Below are 17,790 nucleotides of genomic sequence, written 5' to 3' on the forward strand. Positions count from 1 at the left end.
GGTGCTGGCTCAGCAGGATCTGGGTTGGCTGCTGGGGGGCAGTGTCAGCGGGGGGTGGGGGCCTGAGGTGGTGAGAGATCCCACAGCGGGGAGAGGGGCGGCCCCGGACTCCAGATGCCCCCACCCCACTCGGGGCTGGTGGGACAGGCTCGGTCTCCTCTGACACCCTTGCTGTCCCGGCAGATAGGGCCAGTCTTTCTGCTGAGACCGGTCACGAATGCTTGGATTCCATCGTGTCTTCTCTGCCCTAATGTTTTCTTCCCTTTTAAATTTCCGATCGAGACGAAATTTACTTGAAATGAAACTCACCATTTGAAAGCACGCAATTCTGTGATCCTTGCGCTCTCTGTGCTGTGTGCCCGTCACCGACATCTAGTCCCAGGGAACTCCCACCGCCCCAGACAGAACCCGCCTCCTACTTGTCAGTCCCAATGCCCCTCTCCCTCGCCCACTAACCCCTGGTGTCCAGTAATCTCTCTGTTCCTATGGATCTCCCTGTCCCAGGCATTTCTCATAACTGGAACTGCACGTTCTGTGGCCTTTAGGGACCAGACCCCTCTCGCGGCCCTGTTTTCAGGGGCCACGCAGGGTGTAGCATGTGTCGTACCTCCTTCCCTTTTATGGCGTTTCATCGCTTGCCTGGAGACCAGGTTGCTTACTGATTCCTCCATCGACGGGACTGGGGCTGTGTTCTCCTCAGTGTCCCCAGTGGGCTGCCGTGAATAGTGCTGTTGAGAGCGTCTGGGTGCAAGTCCTTGTGTGGACCAGTGTTTCCAGGTCCCTGTGGTGGGGGGTGCGTGGAGTCACCATGTTGCACTTGGAAGGCCTGGCAGACTGTTTTCCCGAGTGTCCGCACCACCTCACACCCCTGCCAGCAACGCTGGACAAGGGGACCCGCGTGACTCAGGTGTCATGTGACGACGCTGCCTGGTGTCCCCAGCCTCCTTAAAAGACCCGGGCTCCATGGAAGGGGGCTGGCGGGGCTCTTGTGGGGTTTGGGGCACTGTGGGGACATCTGTCCCTGGTGACAGGCTGCTTCCTCTGGGGCATCAGCTGGGTCACAGGGCATATTTGCTGTCTGCTCAGGGGTCTGGTAAGGGGACTCATCCTGGGGGCTTTCTGGGCTCCACCTGAACAGCGGCCAGCACTGTAAGAGGGGGCAGGTTGGGGGCATTTGGAAAGCCTGTCCCGGGACACTTGGTTCTGAAGGATGAGCATAGCAGGTGCACGGCCCTGGAGCCCACGTTCCCGCCCCTGGAGGACAGCCAGGGGGTGGGGAGGGGAGGGGAGAGCTGGTCTGCTTGGGGTCACGGAGGCTGAGGGGCCCCTCCCACCTTGTTTCCCTGAGAGCAGCAGGTGGCCCCTGGACTCCTGCGGCAAGGCCAGATTTGTGTTTGAAGTGAGAGCTCAGGTCAGTCTCGGCTTCGGATCCTAGGCTACAGATTCAAAACTGAAAACATGTGTTTCCTTTCCCAGAGACTTGCTGGGTTTCTCCTGGAGCCCGATGTGCTCCGAAAGGTTCCCCTTTGACTGAACAGAGCCGTTGTCCTGGTTCTACAGGAGGATGGGCCACCGGGAGAGAGCAGGGTCACCTTTGGGGGAGGAGAACAGGCTGGCAGCTTTCCAGGGAAGGTGGGTGCCCAGCAGTGAAGGTGGGACAAACTCGGGTTTACTGTGGGTGCCGGGCGGCTTGCCCAGGCCTGCCTGCCTCGCTGAGAGCTTGGGCACAGACCATCCTGGCTCAGGTCAGAACTGGGTGCTGTAGAGGTCGGCTCCCCGGAGCTGGGTCCCCAGTCCCTGCATTGGCACCATATCTGCCGATCCAGGTCCCTTCTCAGATTCTCTGGCCCAGAACTATTTTGGAGGGGGGTGGAGAGGGGAGGCAGCATTTTGGGCAAGCGCTCTGGGGGTTTCTTGCACACACTGTGGTTTCCAGGGCTGCTATTAGCAAATGACCACGAATGTGGTGGTTTTAGAACAACAGAAACCCATTCGGCCACGGTTCTGGAGTCCACACTCTGGTTCCCTGTGGCTGCAGCCCAGGCCTTGGGTATCTATTCTCAGCCTCCCCCAGCTCCAGGGCTCGTGGCCTCCATGGCCTGTGGCTGCGACGCTCCAGCTTCCATCCCGTGGATGCATCGCCTCCGCGGGTCTCTTGAGGACACTCATGGTTGCATTTAGGGCCATGATAATCTTCCCATTTCAAGAGCCTTAACTTAATCTTATCTGCAAAGATCCTTTTCCAAATAAGGTGCTGCTCACAGGTCCCGGGGATTCTGTCTCCAGGCTGCCACTCATGATAATGTTCAAAGATCCCTGACGTGTGAATGGGGAGGGTCTCTGGAAGGGTGGGGCTTAGGTTGAGGGAGGCAGGCTTCCAGTGACCTTGAGTGCATCTCAGGAATGAGCAGCCTGGGGAATGGAGTCAACAACGTCGTGAGGACTGTTGGGTGGCAAGCACCTCGGGGCATAGAGAAGGGTCGCGTCAGTCTCTTGTGTGCCTGAAACCAGCACAACGTGTGCGTTGACTACACTTCAACAGCGTAAGTGCGATCACAGACGGGGTCCACGTCCTTAGGATAAACTGGGCCCAGGGAACTGACGGACTCAAGGTCACATTTCCCTTCTCAGCAGAGAAGCCGTGACTCCCAATCCCCAGCCCTTTCCTTCTCAGACCCCTGGTCCCTAGGAACAGCGAACATCTGACCCTCCCTGGGTGCTTCGGAGCGAATCCCATGCTCCATCTGGTGACGCCTCATCTCGTGACACTCAACCCTGCGAGGCAGGCCCTACTATTATCTTCTATTTTACAGATGAGAAAATTGAGGGGGAGGAGATTGAATAATTTGCTCAAGGTGAGCTAATTACTGGCGGACGTGAGGCAGACATCCAGGTGGCCGCCACCACGTCCCTCAAACATGGGGCAGCCTTCGCCAAGCTCCCTCTGGCATTTGCGACCCCCAGCAGATGCCGAACCCAACTCCCCAGGGAGGAAAGGAGCCCCCACCCCAGCCAGCTCCCTGGTCCAGCTATGAGCCACACCCCCAGGGCCCCGGCCAACACTGGAGCCATAGGACCCGTCTTCCCACCTCAGCCAGGCCTCGGGCCAAGGGCAGGGGAGTGGACCTTGTCCAGGGAGGGGGTGGCTGTGAGGCTGACAGATCTCCCAGGGAGGGTTCCCAGCCTCCTAAGCGTTTGCTGAAGTGCTCAGGGGGAAGGCGGGTGACAGTCATCAGCACCTCGGGCACATGTCTGCTCCATGGTGACTCACTTTCCAGGGAGCAGGCCCTAGGATAAAGGTCCATGGCAGCCTCACCTCCCCATGACAGGTGCCGGAGAGGGTGGCACCAGTCTGCCCTCCTGTCCCGCGCAGACATGTCAGTGCTGGCAGCCGGTGTATCGAAGCAGGGGATGGCAGCTCAAGGTCATGGCTCCCACCACGAAGCCGTCAGGTATTTGGGGCAGGACTTCGAGACCCTGAGAAGGCAGTGCTTGGACTCGGGGCTCCTGTTCGAGGACCCTGAGTTCCCAGCATGCCCGTCAGCCTTGGGCTACGAGGACCTTGGCCCACATTCCCCCCAGACTCGAGGCATCGTCTGGAAGCGGCCCCCGGTAAGCAGACCGGCTTGTGGCTGAGGGTCGTTTGGAGTGAGGGTCTGTGCTCTTGGTCAGAAGTAGTAGAGGGAGACCCTAAGTTTCTGGGTCCCCTATTTTAGAGCACCACCCCCCTTCCCCAAAATGTTTTCAGAGGCAGTGGGGTGTGGAGAGAATAGCTCACACGGGCTTTGGGACCAGATGCGTTGGATTTGAGCCCTGACTGCCTGTGTGGCCGTGTGTACATAGCCTCACCTTTCTAATCTGTGAAATGGTGCTTCAGGGCAGGGGGTGCAGAACTGTTGTCCCCAAACCCAAGCCATGACCTCCTGCTTTGGGACCTTTGTTGAGGGACCTAATTGGAAGGATGGGATCCACCCCACCCCCCTCCCCCAGGGTGAGAGCTGAAACAAGGGCTCTGTCTGGTATCTGACATGTAAGGCAAGTCATAAGGGACTGTGCACGGTGGCCCTTTGCTGGGCGCCTCTGTTCTCACCCACGACGGGAGAGCCAAGGCGGGGTAGCAGTCTCCTCTGCAGCGTGAGGCTCAGACAGCGGGGTGGATGTGGCCAGGACATCCTCGGGCTCCCGCTGCCCTAGGGCTTCCTTCCTGCCTGGTTTGCAGGACAGTTTCTGCTGGGCTCACTCCTGCCCAGACCCTACCCCCATCCCCGAGACCTGAGGGGCTAGTCTGGGTTCTGGATTCTTATTTTAAGAGTTGACAGCCGTTTTGTTTCCAAGGACGGGTTTTTTGAGCCTGTGTTTTGGGCCAGGCATTGGCTCCGCCCTGGCGAAGGCAGACGGGAAGACCCTGAGGAGTGAGCTGTGGTCCCAGATGTGAATCGGGGACTGATGGGGTCACTGCGCAGAGACATAAACTGTGAGCCAGGGACCCTCGGCGTCTGGAGAAGACACCCAAGTGGGGCTGGGGACCCCAAGGACCTGGGGAGGGCGAACGGAGGTGAGGGGGCGTTTGCTGGGTGACCAAAGCCATGGGTCAGTAAACCTTTGCCAAGTTTTTCTCCTTTCTTTGAGATTCTCAAAGCTCTTACCTTCCCGACCACTTTGTTCTGCCCTAAACTGTGTCTTCTCTGGGTCTCACTGTCCATGTAAATACGGGCGCTGGGGCACGGACGTGCGGGTTTGCACGAAGCTGTGCTCGCACACTGCACAGTGCGTCACAGGTCACAGGTTATCCTCTGAGACCCTACTGACAGTCACACAGACTCCTGAGCTGGAAGTGGACCTGATCCTTCCAGGGCAAACCAGACCTTCCAAGACACCATGTTCCCTCCCCTGATGCCTCAGGCCCTGAGGAGGGCATCTCGGCACGAGCTGCCCTGGCGGGTTCACTTTCCTCTTCCTCCCCCTTCTCTCCTTCCCTCCTGCTCTTGCTTCTAATTGTGATAAAATACACAGAGCATGAAACTTACCATCCCATCGACTCTAGGTTTGCACCCCAGCTCTTCACTCATGCACAGCCAGCACGCCATCACCCCCAACAGCCTGCATCTTGCAAAATGGAGCCTCTGTCCTCACTAACACTGTCCCCCCCACCTCATTCCTTGCCCCCAGCTCTCGGAGACCACTCGGCCACTCCAGGGACCACAGGTATGTGGAACCACACAGTATCCGTCCTCTGTGACTTGTTCTTCTCACTCAGCATGATGTTCTCAAGGTTACCCTGTGGTAGCAGATGTCAGAATATCCTTTCTGGAGGCTGAACACTATTCCATTGGGTGCGTGCGCCATATTTCTCTCACTCCTTCCTTAATCAAGGGACATTCGGGTTGTTTCTGCCATCTGGCTATTGTGGATCACGCTGTTATGAACAGGGCTATCCAAGAATCTCTTTGAGACCTAGCTTTCAATTCTTTTGGGTGTCTGCCCAGATGTGGAATCACTAGATCATATGGTTATACTATTTTTTATTTTTTTAAAGAAATAAAATGCATTTTTCTAGTTTATTTTTTAAAAAATATTTATTTATTTTGAGAGAGAGAGCAGGGAAGGGCAGAGAGAGGGAGTGAGAGAGCCTCTAAGCAGGCTCTGCACTGTCAGCTCAGAGGCTGATGTGGGCTCGATCTCATAAACCATGAAGTCATGGCCTTAGTTTTCCAATTGAGCCACCCAGGTGCCCCAGGTTTCTTTAATCTAAATCCCAATTAGTTGATTTTTTAAATGTTTAATGTTTATTTATTTTTGAGAGGGACAGAAAGAGCATGAGCAGGGGAGGGGCAGAGAGAGAGGGAGACACAGAATCCAAAGCAGCACAGAGCCCAACACGAGCTCAAGCTCATTGTGACTTGAGCTGGTCAGACACTTGACCGACTGAGCCCCCCAGGGGCCCCTAACAAGTGTCTTCCTTAGTGCCCATCCCCCATTTAGCCTATCCCCCCCACCTTCCCTCCAGCAACCTCCAGTTCATTCTCTGTACATAAGAGTCTCTTAGGGTTTGCTTCCTCAGTTTTATCTTATTTTTCCTTCCCTTCCCCTATGTTCACTTGTTGTTTCTTAAATTCCATATATGAGTGAAATCATATGGTATTTTCTTTCTCTGGCTAATTGCACTTAGCATAATATGCTCTATCTAGTTCCATTCATGGAAAGATTTCCTTCTTTTTCATCACAAAGTAATATTCCAGTGCACATACACACAATGTCTTCTTTATCAATTCATCGGTCCGTGGACACTTGAATTGCTTCTGTATCTTGGCTATTGTAGGTGATGCTGCAGTAAACATTGAGGTGCATGGATCCCTGTGAATGAGTGCTTTGTATTCTTTGGATAAATACCTAGTAGTGCAATTAATGGGTCATAAGGTAGTTCTATTTTTAACTTTTTGAGGAACCTCCTCACTGTTTCCCACAGTGGCTGCACCAGTCTGCATTCCCACCAGCAGTGCATGAGGATTGCCCTTTTTCTGCATCCTCACCAACACCTGCTATTTTCTGTTTTTTGACAGTGGCCATCCTAGTGTGTACGAGGTGACCTCTCACTGTGGTTTGGTTTGTTTTTCCCTGATGAGCCATGTTGAGCATCTTTGCATGTGTCCGTTGGTACCCTGGAGGTCTGCTTTGGAGAAATGCCTGTTCAAGTCATTTGGTCATTTTTAAATTGGGTTATGGGCCTTTTGGTTTCACTTGCTGCCTTTGAGGGTGACGTCTGAGTCTTAGTCTCAGGGCCTTCACCCCTGCTACTCAGCTCTAATGACCCTGCTTCACAACCAGGTGTTAACTTCTACCTGTCCTTAGGGGAGAGCGGATGGAGTGGGCTAAACACATATGTATATATGCCTTCACCCTCTTGCGAGTAGATGCTGGCCACTTAGGTGTTTTCTGAAATCACAAAATTTGGCAGCCTGACCTTTTCAGGGATTTTGCTTGCTTTTTGTTTGTTTGTTTTGTTTTGCTTCGCTTTGCTTTTGCCTATTTTTAAGCTGCTGAGCAGAAGGTCTGGTTGGGCTCTTGTCCTGGTGGTTGAAGGCAAGTTTGCCCAGATTGAAGATCTCAGGGTTCAGCTTGTAAACTCAGGATAAGCTTTGGCTATTCACGATCCTGGCGAGATTTTCTCCGCTGGGGCTGGACACAGACCACAGACACCACGCTGGCCGTCTGAGACCAGGGGCCCCCCACGCTCTCTGTCCTCGTGTCCCCATGGTGTCCGGGCCTGTGGTCTGAGGGACTCCCGGCGTGTGCCGCCCAGTTGACCATGTTCTTCTCCGTCCATTTATTGGCAGTTGAGCAGTTGGTGGATCTTGAGGAGAGATGCAGGGGGGGGGGTGATGTCAGCGCGTAGGGAGGACCCAGGGGGCAGCCAGCCCAGCTGGAGGGGGGCGTGGAGGGCATGGCTGTTGGGAGGTTGGGGTGCAGATGAGCGGCAGGGCCTCCCCTGGGGGCTCCCCGCTTCCAGCTGCTGTCTCTGGACTAATGGACTTGGAATTTTTGATCGGTCGTTTTTATTAGCGCTGGTCACATGCAGATGCTGTGTGGAGCCTGCCGGAAGCCTTCTCTATTGGGGGGGGGCAGGCAACATGGCTAAGAGCCCGGGTCTGGGCATCGGGCACATTAGGATTCTGGTCCCTTTAGTGCCATTTACTGGCCCAGTGACCACGAGTGAGATACTGACCCCCTGGGACTCAGTCTTGTCATCTGTAAAAGGGGTAATACTATCACTTACCTGGCTGGCTTATCCGGAGGCTTGGATGAGGGAGTCGTAGTGGGTTGAGCGTGGCAGCATGAATGTTCGAGCCGGGACAAGGGGTCAGGAGCAGGAGCAGGAACAGGAGGGCACAGGTGGGAGCGAGCAGGGCCGCGCAGGTAGGTGTGTTCAGGGCCTGCACCTTCCAAGGAAGGTGGGAGAGAGGGAGTTGGTGGGAGACAGAGGTGAGGCTGGGAGATCAAAGGGGGCCAGGCCACCAGGTCAGGAGCGCCAGGCAGGTGATGAGGCCTCCACCCTGGCGTTGGTGACTGAGGTGATGGCACTGAGGGGTTTCTGGAGGGCATGGCCAGAGCTCCCAAAACTGTCAGACGTGGGCTGATGGTCCGGGGAGCATTGTTTCCGCATCACCACTGTCATTGTCACCATCACTGTCCAGTAACTTCCTGCATTGGCCTCCTCATGATGCCTGAGGCTCCCTGTGCCCTGTGCCAGAGGCTGATACAGGCTGGAGTAACGTGTGTCAGGGACATTAACATCACAGAGAAGAAGGCGGGGGTGGGCGGGGGACGCGTGGCTCTCCCAAACCGCTCTGGCTGCCCTGTTCCTCAGTATCTCCCACCTGCGTCCGGGCAGCAAGCTGGTGGCAAAGACTTCAGGGTGCCCTGCAGGCTCAGCTCGGTGCCGAGCAGAAGGTCTGCACAACTCGTGAGTCATGGCATCTCGTGGTGCTTATTTCTGAGGGGACGTTTGAATGATGCTAACAGATGACGCAATAAAACCAACACTCCCACTACTTACTTAGTGCCACTCCTCCTACAACACAGCAAATTGCTTCTAACTCTTGCAGTCCTCTATCTTCCAGACCAAACTCAAGATTTTAGCAGTACTTGGTCTGAGTCTGGTTAGATCTGAGTCTAATGAGCTCACATCACAGGAACTGTGTGACTTGTGCAGCTCAGGGCAGAGACTTGGGGACATCACCATCCTCCGTGGTTGGTGGTCGAAGCCAGGGGTTTGGGTGATGCCCCAAGAGGGAGTGCCTGGCTCATGGTGTTGCCTTAGGAAGTGGGATCATTGCAGAGAATTGAGGACCCCCAGGGAGGCTCCCTGACCTTCAGGGACCAGCAGAGCTGAGGAGCCCTTGAAGGAGCTGAGAAGGAGTGTTTAGAGAGGAGAGGGCGTGGTCCAGGGCGAGCAGGGATGCAGTAGCCAAGGGAGGAGAGTTCAGGAGGGGTGGGTAGGGATTGGTGTCCGACACGGATGAGCAGTCAGCACCCTGGGCAACAGTGTTCATTTGGTGATCACTGGTGACAGGTCCGGCAGGCAGAAGCCAGATTTGAAGAGACAGAGGCGTGAATGGGCGAGAGGGATGGAGAATATATTTTCTTTAAAGATTTTATTTATTTTAAAGTAATCTCTAAACCCAGAATGGGGCTCGAACTCACACAACCTCAAGGTCAAGAGTTGTATGCCCCTCTGACTGAGCCAGCCAGGAGCCTTGGGAGAGGAGAGTATTAAAAAAAATTTTTTTTAATGTTTATTTATTTTTGAGAGATAAAGAGACAAAGCCGGATGTTCACTTTTAAGCAAAACAATATTTTGATAACTTTTTCTGTTTTTAAATGTTTATTTATTTTTGAGAGATGGAGGGACTGAGAGTGAGTGGAGAGGGGCCGAGAGAGAGGGAGACACAGAATCGGAAGCAGGCTCCAGGCTCCGAGCTGTCAGCACAGAGCCCAGTGCGGGGCTCAAACCCATGACCCTGAGATCATGCCTGAGCTGAAATCAGGACTGAGACGCTTAACCAACTGGGAGGGGAGGGTCTTTTACGAGGGTTTTCAAGGAGTGAGATCCGTGAGACCCCCGCTCAGCGAGTCCTCTTGCCTCAAGGTTGTTCTTGTCCCTCTTTTTAATTTTGTATTTTCTAAATCTGTCCCCCTTTTGTCCCCCAAGAGCTGACGGTCTGGAGGCTGGGAGCCCTCGGCACCTGCAGCTCTGAGACCACCTGGCTGGGCTGACACCAGGTCCGTTTCTAAACTGCCCCTGGTGATGGCAGAGAGGGACGCAGACAGAGCTGCGGGCCTGCCAGCGGCCGCCGCATAACCCACGATTCTCACAGCGAAGGGCGTTCACGTCCCTGTGCTTTTCCGTGAGCCACCCCTGGACGGCTCTGTGAGAAAGCGAACGGTGAGGGATCCGCAGTGCGAGGGGCGTTTGTTTTACAGCATTATTCAGACTTTTTTTTTAAACCTATGTGCATATGTTACTTTTTCAATAAAACACAAGTGAATGAATTGTTTTAATATTTGGAAGACAAGAAAGCCAGCCCCAAGGGGCTGTTTCCACCCATGGAGGCAGGAGGGGACAGCTCTGTGCAGCGTGTGGGGGCTGGCACCCCCCTCCTCTGTCCCCGTTCTTCTGCCTCCCACCCACCCGTCCGCCTCCCCCCCCATCTCCCCATGGTCGGCCACGCCAGGGGTCTCTGTCCCTTGAGGGCCCACCCTTGCCCTGGACGGTCTGCAGGAGGTGACCCAGACCCACCTCTCCTTTGGGGAGAGAGGCTGCAGTCAGCTCCTCGGACAATTGTGTGTCCTCTCCTGCCCAGAGAGCCCTCAGACACAGTTCCTCTCGGGGGTTTCTCATTCTCGCCCCCTCCCCCCCGAGCACACACAGCCTGCCCCCAGCTTTCCTCCGACTTTTCCAACTTTTCCAGGAGGGTCAGTCCTGGTTTCCTGCGTCGACTGGAAGCACCTTGTGTCTCAGGACTGTTTCTCTCTTCAGTCCCACCTTCCCCTCTTGCTTGCCTGCCGCGTGCAGTGGTGCTGTGTGCAGAGTGGATACCCGCACAGGTCCTGCTGGGTAAACAGGAAGGAAGGACACCCTGCCGGGCCCGTGGTGCTCAGGCCTATGCCACACTGATGGGAGTGAGATGGGTGTGAGCACAGGACGTGCACCACCGCGAGCTCCTGCCTGGGAGTCACTCCCCACGCCTCAGCACCTGGCCCAGTGCGGGCGGTCACCTTCATGCTCTCAGGCAGTTAATGAGTGTGCATAGCACTGAGCTGGTGGTGATGGGAGATGCTTGTCTAATCCTCTCTGTAGGTAGGGGTGCTGAGGGGTGAGCTCCCAAGCCACCACATTATTGCCTCGGACTCTGCCTTTCACCCCTCCCTTTCACACCCAGCTTGGCCTGGCCTGTGCAGTCACACAAAGGGTCCAGCTCCTGCCTGAACTGCTGCCTAAATCCCTGCGCTGCACCCCTACCCACACCCCTGTGCTGCACCCCTGCCTGCACCCCCTTCTCTGCACTCTGGCTGCCTTCTCCCTCCACACCCCTGCTCTGCACCCAGGCTGTCTCTCCCTTCCACACCCCTCCTCTGTACCTTGGCTGCCTCCTCTCTCTGCACCTCTGCCCTGCACTTTGGCTGCCTCCTCCCTCCACACCCCTGCTTTGTACCCAGGCCACCTCCCCCCTTCACACCCTTCTCTGTACCCTGGCCACCTCCCCACTCTGCACCCCTGCTCTGCACTCTGGCTGCGTCCTCCCTCTGCACCCCTGCCCTGCACCCTGGCTACCTCCTCCTTCCACACCTCTGCTTTGCACTTGGGCTGCCCCCCCTCCCCCAGGCAGTTCTCAGCAGGTGATCTGGGCTCCTTACTGGCTGAGCTCTGACTGTGATGCTCTCTGATGCTCACTGCCTCCGGTGCTGGACGACTAGTGATTTGTGTTTGGTCCCCTTGCTTTCAGGAACTGTGTGCCAGCCCCCAGTTTATCGTTGGCGGAGCCACACGCACAGACATCTGTCAGGGAGACCTGGGTGAGTAACGGGGACAACCACAGTTCTGTTTGTTCTGGGTCAGGGCGTGTGTGGACGTGTGATGAGTAAGGGGAGACTGAGCTGTTGGATTTGCCGTCACCTGTGCGATTTTCCATGTGGGCCTGTGTCTCTGGGCCAGTTCTCTTCGCATTGAGTCTGCGCAGTTAGGAGTGTCGCTCGCCCAGTGGGGTTTCCGTGTGACACTCAGCCGGGATGGCAGGTACACAGCAGCCACTGTGCTGCAATGCACGTCATTGCTGGTTGCCTGTAAGTAGACACAATTTGCCTATGGGATGGCCACATCCATAAAATTGTGGTCTGTCCAAGGGATGCTTCTAAAATTTATAGGAAGACAAGAATTTCATTTTCTTGCCAAGTTGTGTTTCGTAGCTTGGAGTCCTCAAATCTCACATTCCCTCTAAATCAGACGCACTTACACTCAGGGGGTCATTTATTCCACCTTTTTGCTAAAGTTCTGGCCTCGGGGGTGGGGAGCCGAGGCTCCCCTAGATAGCAGATCACTCCTGCTGGCCTCGCAGAGCCCCGGCCCGTGGGGTCTGTGCATTGTGTCGCCTGATGCTGACATCTTAGGGGACGGGGTGGCCCTCAGTCAAGGGCACTGGGCTCCGACTGCCATCCTGCGCCAGCAGCAAGGCCAGAACTGGAGATCAGGCACCGGGGACCCAGTCCCACCTGAAACACCAGCAAAGCGAACGAAAGCACCCACGGAGACCTGGAAACCCTGTTCCGGGAGGCCCCTCCCTCCTCTCCTGCTGGTTCCAGCCAAGGACACCTGTTCTCATCAGCCTGCTGGAAGGTTCCAGGAATTCGAAATTCGTGGCATTTTATTTTCATTGTTTCCTGGGTTCTGGCTGTCACACGTGGAGCAGATGCCCTCTCGCCTGTGGCCACAGTGCCTGTGCCCCAAGCCCTGTGACCTCTGTGCCCCTTGCACAGGGACTTATGGCCTTTTTACCTCCAGCTAAATGTTTGGAAATAGCTCTGAATGTACACTTTTAACGGTTCCTTGTTACAGATGCTTTAACTTTGGAAAGGTATTTAATAAGTGCCTTTTAACTGTTGGCCTGAATAGAGGCTCCTTGAATAGCTTTGAGCAGGGAGAGAAGAGGTTTCCAGAAGAGGCCTGTGTGTTACTGTGGTGAGCGTGCGGCCATGAAGCCAGAAATGGACCAGCCGCTCTCAGAATCTGCCTCCCGGGCAGTAGGAAGGGAGCCAAGCCTCCACAGTGGCCTTTCGAGAACGGAGCAGAAAGGGGCTGGAGGTGCATGGTGGAGGCCTAAGGGCTGGCTGGGCGCCCTGGGCACTGGGTGGAAGCTTCTGGGGCGGGGAATCTCCGTGGGACCAGGAGCCGGGCAGCCCTCACAGAGTCAGGGCGCACCTCTCACAGTGTTTGTTCAGTGCTTCGTGTCTGAATCAGCGCAGGGGGGGCTACCCCTGACCTATCATTTTATTATCTTGAATACATGCGTTCACCAGTTATAAGGCCCAGAAGGTGTGCAGTGAAGAGCCAGCTGCCCGCCTCCCCCTGCACCTGCTGCCCTGTGACTGCTTCTGGTCCTGCCTGCTAACTTTTACCGCATCCGTGCACTAGAGGCAGAAAATTGTGGCCGCTGGTGTTCACTCTCTTTCCACTTAACCAAGGGTTGATCTTCCCTCAACATGTCAGAACGCTCGGTTCCCTTCCAGCTCAGCGCCATCCCCATCCAGCTTCCTGCTCAGGGCTGTCCCATCCTGCATCCCGCCAAGCGCCATCTCCATCCAGTGTCCCATCTCACCGGTGGCCATTGAGCTATTTTCTCTTTGCTGTTACAACACGCACAGCAGCGAATGTCCTTCTCCAGTGGTCCCGGCGTGTGTGGGTGCTGGTCACCAGGCCCACAGCGCCTCGGCTTCAGTCTGTGGGGCTCAGATCTCCCACCCACCAGGCCGGGCCTTCCTCTTGGAGGCGTGAGTGGCTCCGCGCCCGGCAGAGGCCCAGGGTTCACCTCGAGTCCAGGGCCTGGGCCTCTCTGGAGACGCAGGTTCAGGAGAATAAGGGCCAGAAGTGTGTCATGTGGCTCCCACGGTCCCTGCTGCCCTCGCCCACGCAGCCAACCCAGAGACCCAGTGGCAGCCGTGCTGGTGGCTGGGAAAATGCATCAGACCCAGAGCGTTCAGGCATGAATGGGCCTCCAGGCCCTGAGGGGGCTCTGACTGTAGGTGACTGAGGGGAAGACGGATCCACCAAGTAAATTCTGATACCCGCTGCCTTCAGCAAATGAGGAAAAGAGACTTCTGGAGTCCAGAGGGAAATTAGATCTTTTTTAAAAAGTCTATTTATGTATTCCGAGAGAGACAGAGAGAAAACAAGTCAGGGAGCGGCTGAGAGAGGCAGAGAGAAAATTCCAAGGAGGCTCTGAGCTGTTAGCGCAGAGCCTGACACAGGCTCCAACCCATGAACACTGAGATCATGACCTGAGCCAAAATCAAGAGTCGGACGCTCCACCGACTGAGCCCCCCAGGGCCTCAGAAATTAGAATCGTGTCTGAATCACGAGTCCTGCTGCAGGGCAGGGTGACTGACAGGAGCCTCCCTACAAGGCCCCGGGGGGTCTGGCTGCTTCCCCTCGGCTCACAGGGGCTGTGTGCGCAGAGTGTGGGCCTAGGCTCCCCACGCCTCCCGGGAAACGACTACCCTCCTCACTCTCTCGAATGCTGTCTTTTCTTCCTGGTTGTACTTACTGAAATGAGTTCACGTCTTGGGTTCTCGTGAAAGGGGAGTGGTTGGCCCACTTCTCACGTCTCGACAGAGAACGAATCCTAAATCCAGTCTCCTTCTCTGACACGTTCCCCTTGTGGATTTTCCTGTGCAGTTGGCACTTCCTCCAGGGGGCCACGCGGGGCTGTTGTCTGCATCTTTGAAAGTGCTTTCCTGGATCTGGGGCCTCCTTCAAGGAGGGGGTGAACTAAGTCAGTTCACCGGGACTGGCAACCAGGCGGCCTCAGCACACAGAGAGCCAGGCCCCTCGTGGACTCCAGAGGGTTCGGGTCAGGCCTCCAGGAAGCGTGTTAACTGTAGGTGGTGGCTGCCCACAGCCAGGCCTGGGTGACGAAGACGAGGTTCGCTTTTGTCAGTGAAATCTTCTACTACTTAGGGAGGTTCCCCTTCCTAGTGCTCAGTGCCCCCATGCTCAGACCCACTGTCACATTGTCCCATCTACTCTGAGGAATGGGCCCGGGACAATCATTTACATGTTAGTATGAATCTGAGCCAGGGGTTACAGGAGGATTTGTGTCTCAAGCAGTATTTCAAGAGCTTGAAAGAATTAAGTGACAGTTTTAGTTACGATAACCCTCAGTAACTTCTTTCCTTTCAGTATAGATGCAGGCAGTGATGTGCGGCAATAGAAATCACAGATTATTTTCAGACCACATCACAGTGGTTGTAAATATCTCAAAATACCATTTCTCCTCATTACTACCTCATAATTATGCTGTCATCAGGCCCTGCTCCAAATCTTTTATGTAGAACATTAACAAAGAAACACAAACCTTACTCTGTTATAATTTTAAAAAACATTTCAATAGTGATTTCAGTACAATTTATTAGAGTCTTGGTTTTTATTTTATGCATTTAGACCCATTACTCTATCTGTCCCTCATGGGCAAGATGCTGCTCAGCTCCACCCGGGTTGCTGGGTTGAGGCCTCAGGCTGCCTGACCCCCCAGGGGCCCTGCCCAGGGGCTGGGGAATGACATTTACTGAGCTTGGTGTGATCCCCTAGCAGTGACAGTCTGTCTGGGGTAACTGCCTGGTCTTCCAGACACTTGTCCCCCTCCCATTTCTCCTGCCCGGGACGCTGCTGGCCTGGCCGCACCTGGTGGGGCGTGTCTGTGGTGGGCGTGGCTCCCACACGGGCCTTCTGTGCCACGCACCACGGGCACCATGCTCCTTGTGTTTTGTTGAGGCCACGGGAGGCCTTGCAGGATATCTCTCCCTCCCAGGGCTCATCTCCCCCTCACCAGCTAGAGGCTGCTGGGTCCGTGCAGATGGCCCAGCCACAGTGTGCCTCCCTCTTGGTCCCTGTGGCCCCACAGCTTCCAGCACTGCCTCCTTGCTTGAGTTTGGAGCCCCTGTTCCCACTCACCCCCTTCCACCTTCCCAGAAGCTGTATCTGCGGATGGGGTTGGGGTCGAGAAGGGCGGGCTCACGCCGTAGGGCGTGTTAACCAAGAGACTCAACACATACCCTGAGAACATGACATCTGCTGTTAACACCGGCACCCATGCGCACTTTTATGTCCCGATCCCCTCCACCAGCTGGGGACCTATATTCATATGTATTCTAAAATAGTCTTCTTGTTACAAGTAAGTTCTTTTTGCTCAGTGCCAAATGGTCCTGTACAGTGAATCGTGAGGTACAAACCCATTTTACAGACTGGAAATCCTAGGACTTAAGTGGGGGTTGGAGGTCACGCAAACCCGTGTTATTTCTGCTCCTCTGAGCTTGCAGGGATCAATTCTCATCCAGCTCTGGTCCCAGTGTCCTGCAGACTATGCCTCACAGTGCAGGGGGTGGTGATGACACACAGAGCAGGCCCCCAAGTTGAGGGTGGGGATGTCCCACAAGTGTGTTCTCCTGGGGGGAGGTGCGGGGCGGGGCCTCTCACCATGTGACTGGAAGGGCCGGACCATCCACGGAGGCTCAGGATGCTCAGGGCTCAGACACTGCTGGGTTACTTACTCGCTGGCCTCGTGCGCCCCCAGCCCACTGTGCAGACACCACGACTGAATGGCAGTGTGGTCAGGCAGCAGGTGACAGTGATCAGGGTAAGCAGGAGCTGAGGACGCCAGAGGCCGCGTCCCAGCTGGACCCACGTGTCTCAGGCTGCTGTGCATCTGTGCTCCGGACAGAGAGGTGTCTATGGGGTGGAGGCTGGCCCTGGAGGAGGCCCGGGGGCTGTGGTGTGGGGCTCTGGGGACCCCGTCCACCTGGTGACTCCGAGGTTCCCAACTGTCTAGCTTTGTCTCTGTTTGTAGGGGTGAGGGCTGGCATCAGCATGCCCCGGTGGGGGGAAGGAAGAACGGTATAATTACAGGGCTCGGAGGGCCTGCAGGCGGTCAGGAGGCCACATTCCCAAATCTGGGTGGGCCTGAGATCCATCACACTGGCCAGGATCTCACGTGGGCACCAAGCCAGAGCGGCGGGAGGGAGAGAAGAAGCAGGGGAGCGGAGCGGGGCTTCCGGAAAACTCCGGTAGTGATAGTGTTGGAAGGATCGTTATCACCACAGGGACAGGGGACGGCTGGGCCACGTCACGCTATCTTGTCCCACCTCCCTCAGGTGGTTCTGCGACACCCATGGGCTGTCCTCTGATCCATCTCAGGTCTGACGCTGTCTAGACGGGCTCAGCCCCACAGGGCCAGGCCTGCCTCACGTCCACATGCTGACCTGTGGATGGGAAGGTCCCACGACCCCTCCATGGGCTCAGTGAATGTGCTAGAGCTCTCAGAGCTCAGAGAAACATTTGATTCGCTAGAGAACCGTTTCCTATAAAAGGATGCCCCTCAGCGTACAGCCTGACGGAGGAGAGGTGCAGGCGGACGTAGGGATGGGGCAGGGGTGCTGTTCTCTGTGAATCTGCACGTGTGCCCCATCCAGAGTCTGGGCCTCACAGACGCCTGATGGGTGACATCACTGGCTGCTGGTGATGGGTTGGGGGGAGGGAGAACTGAAGGGTCCGTTTCCCTGGCAACCAGTTAGGTCGCCTGGGAGCTTTCCAAAGCCACCTCATTACCATCACAAAAGAGTGACACTGTCTCCCACTGCTTAGGCCTGGGTTTCCTGAGCACTGAGCCCACAAACAGGTCCAAGACTGAATGTCATTTTTTACTATAAAAATCAGAGCGACACAGGCCAGTTGGTGCTGGTGCTAGTGCCGTCCCAGGCAGGTCCCCCAGGAGGAGTCACTCTGCACTGTCTCCCAGGCGGGTCCCTGGGAGGTGTGACTGTGCACTGTCCCCAGGCTAGTCACTGGGAGGTGTGACTATGCACTGTCCCCAGGCTAGTCCCTGGGAGGTGTGACTGTGCACTGTCCCCAGGCTGGTCACTGGGAGGTGTGACTGTGCACTGTCCCTAGGCTGGTCACTGGGAGGTATGATTATGCACTGTCCCCAGGCTGGTCACTGGGAGGTGTGACTATGCACTGTCCCCAGG

At 55.8% G+C, this 17,790-nt stretch overlaps 1 protein-coding gene across 1 annotated transcript in view; it reads left to right on the plus strand.

Annotated features, from left to right (window-relative positions):
• Nucleotides 1-3,375: 3,375 nt before the first annotated feature.
• LOC115287068 (calpain-8-like) overlaps nucleotides 3,376-17,790 on the plus strand; it is a 28,660-nt gene continuing 14,245 nt past the window's right edge. The window contains exons 1-2 of the mRNA XM_029933346.1: nucleotides 3,376-3,612; nucleotides 11,505-11,574. Of these exons, the coding sequence (XP_029789206.1) occupies nucleotides 3,376-3,612; nucleotides 11,505-11,574 (307 nt within the window). The remainder of the gene's footprint in view (nucleotides 3,613-11,504; nucleotides 11,575-17,790) is intronic.

The sequence above is a fragment of the Suricata suricatta genome, chromosome 3 (assembly GCF_006229205.1).
Source record: "Suricata suricatta isolate VVHF042 chromosome 3, meerkat_22Aug2017_6uvM2_HiC, whole genome shotgun sequence".
Taxonomy (NCBI): domain Eukaryota; kingdom Metazoa; phylum Chordata; class Mammalia; order Carnivora; family Herpestidae; genus Suricata; species Suricata suricatta.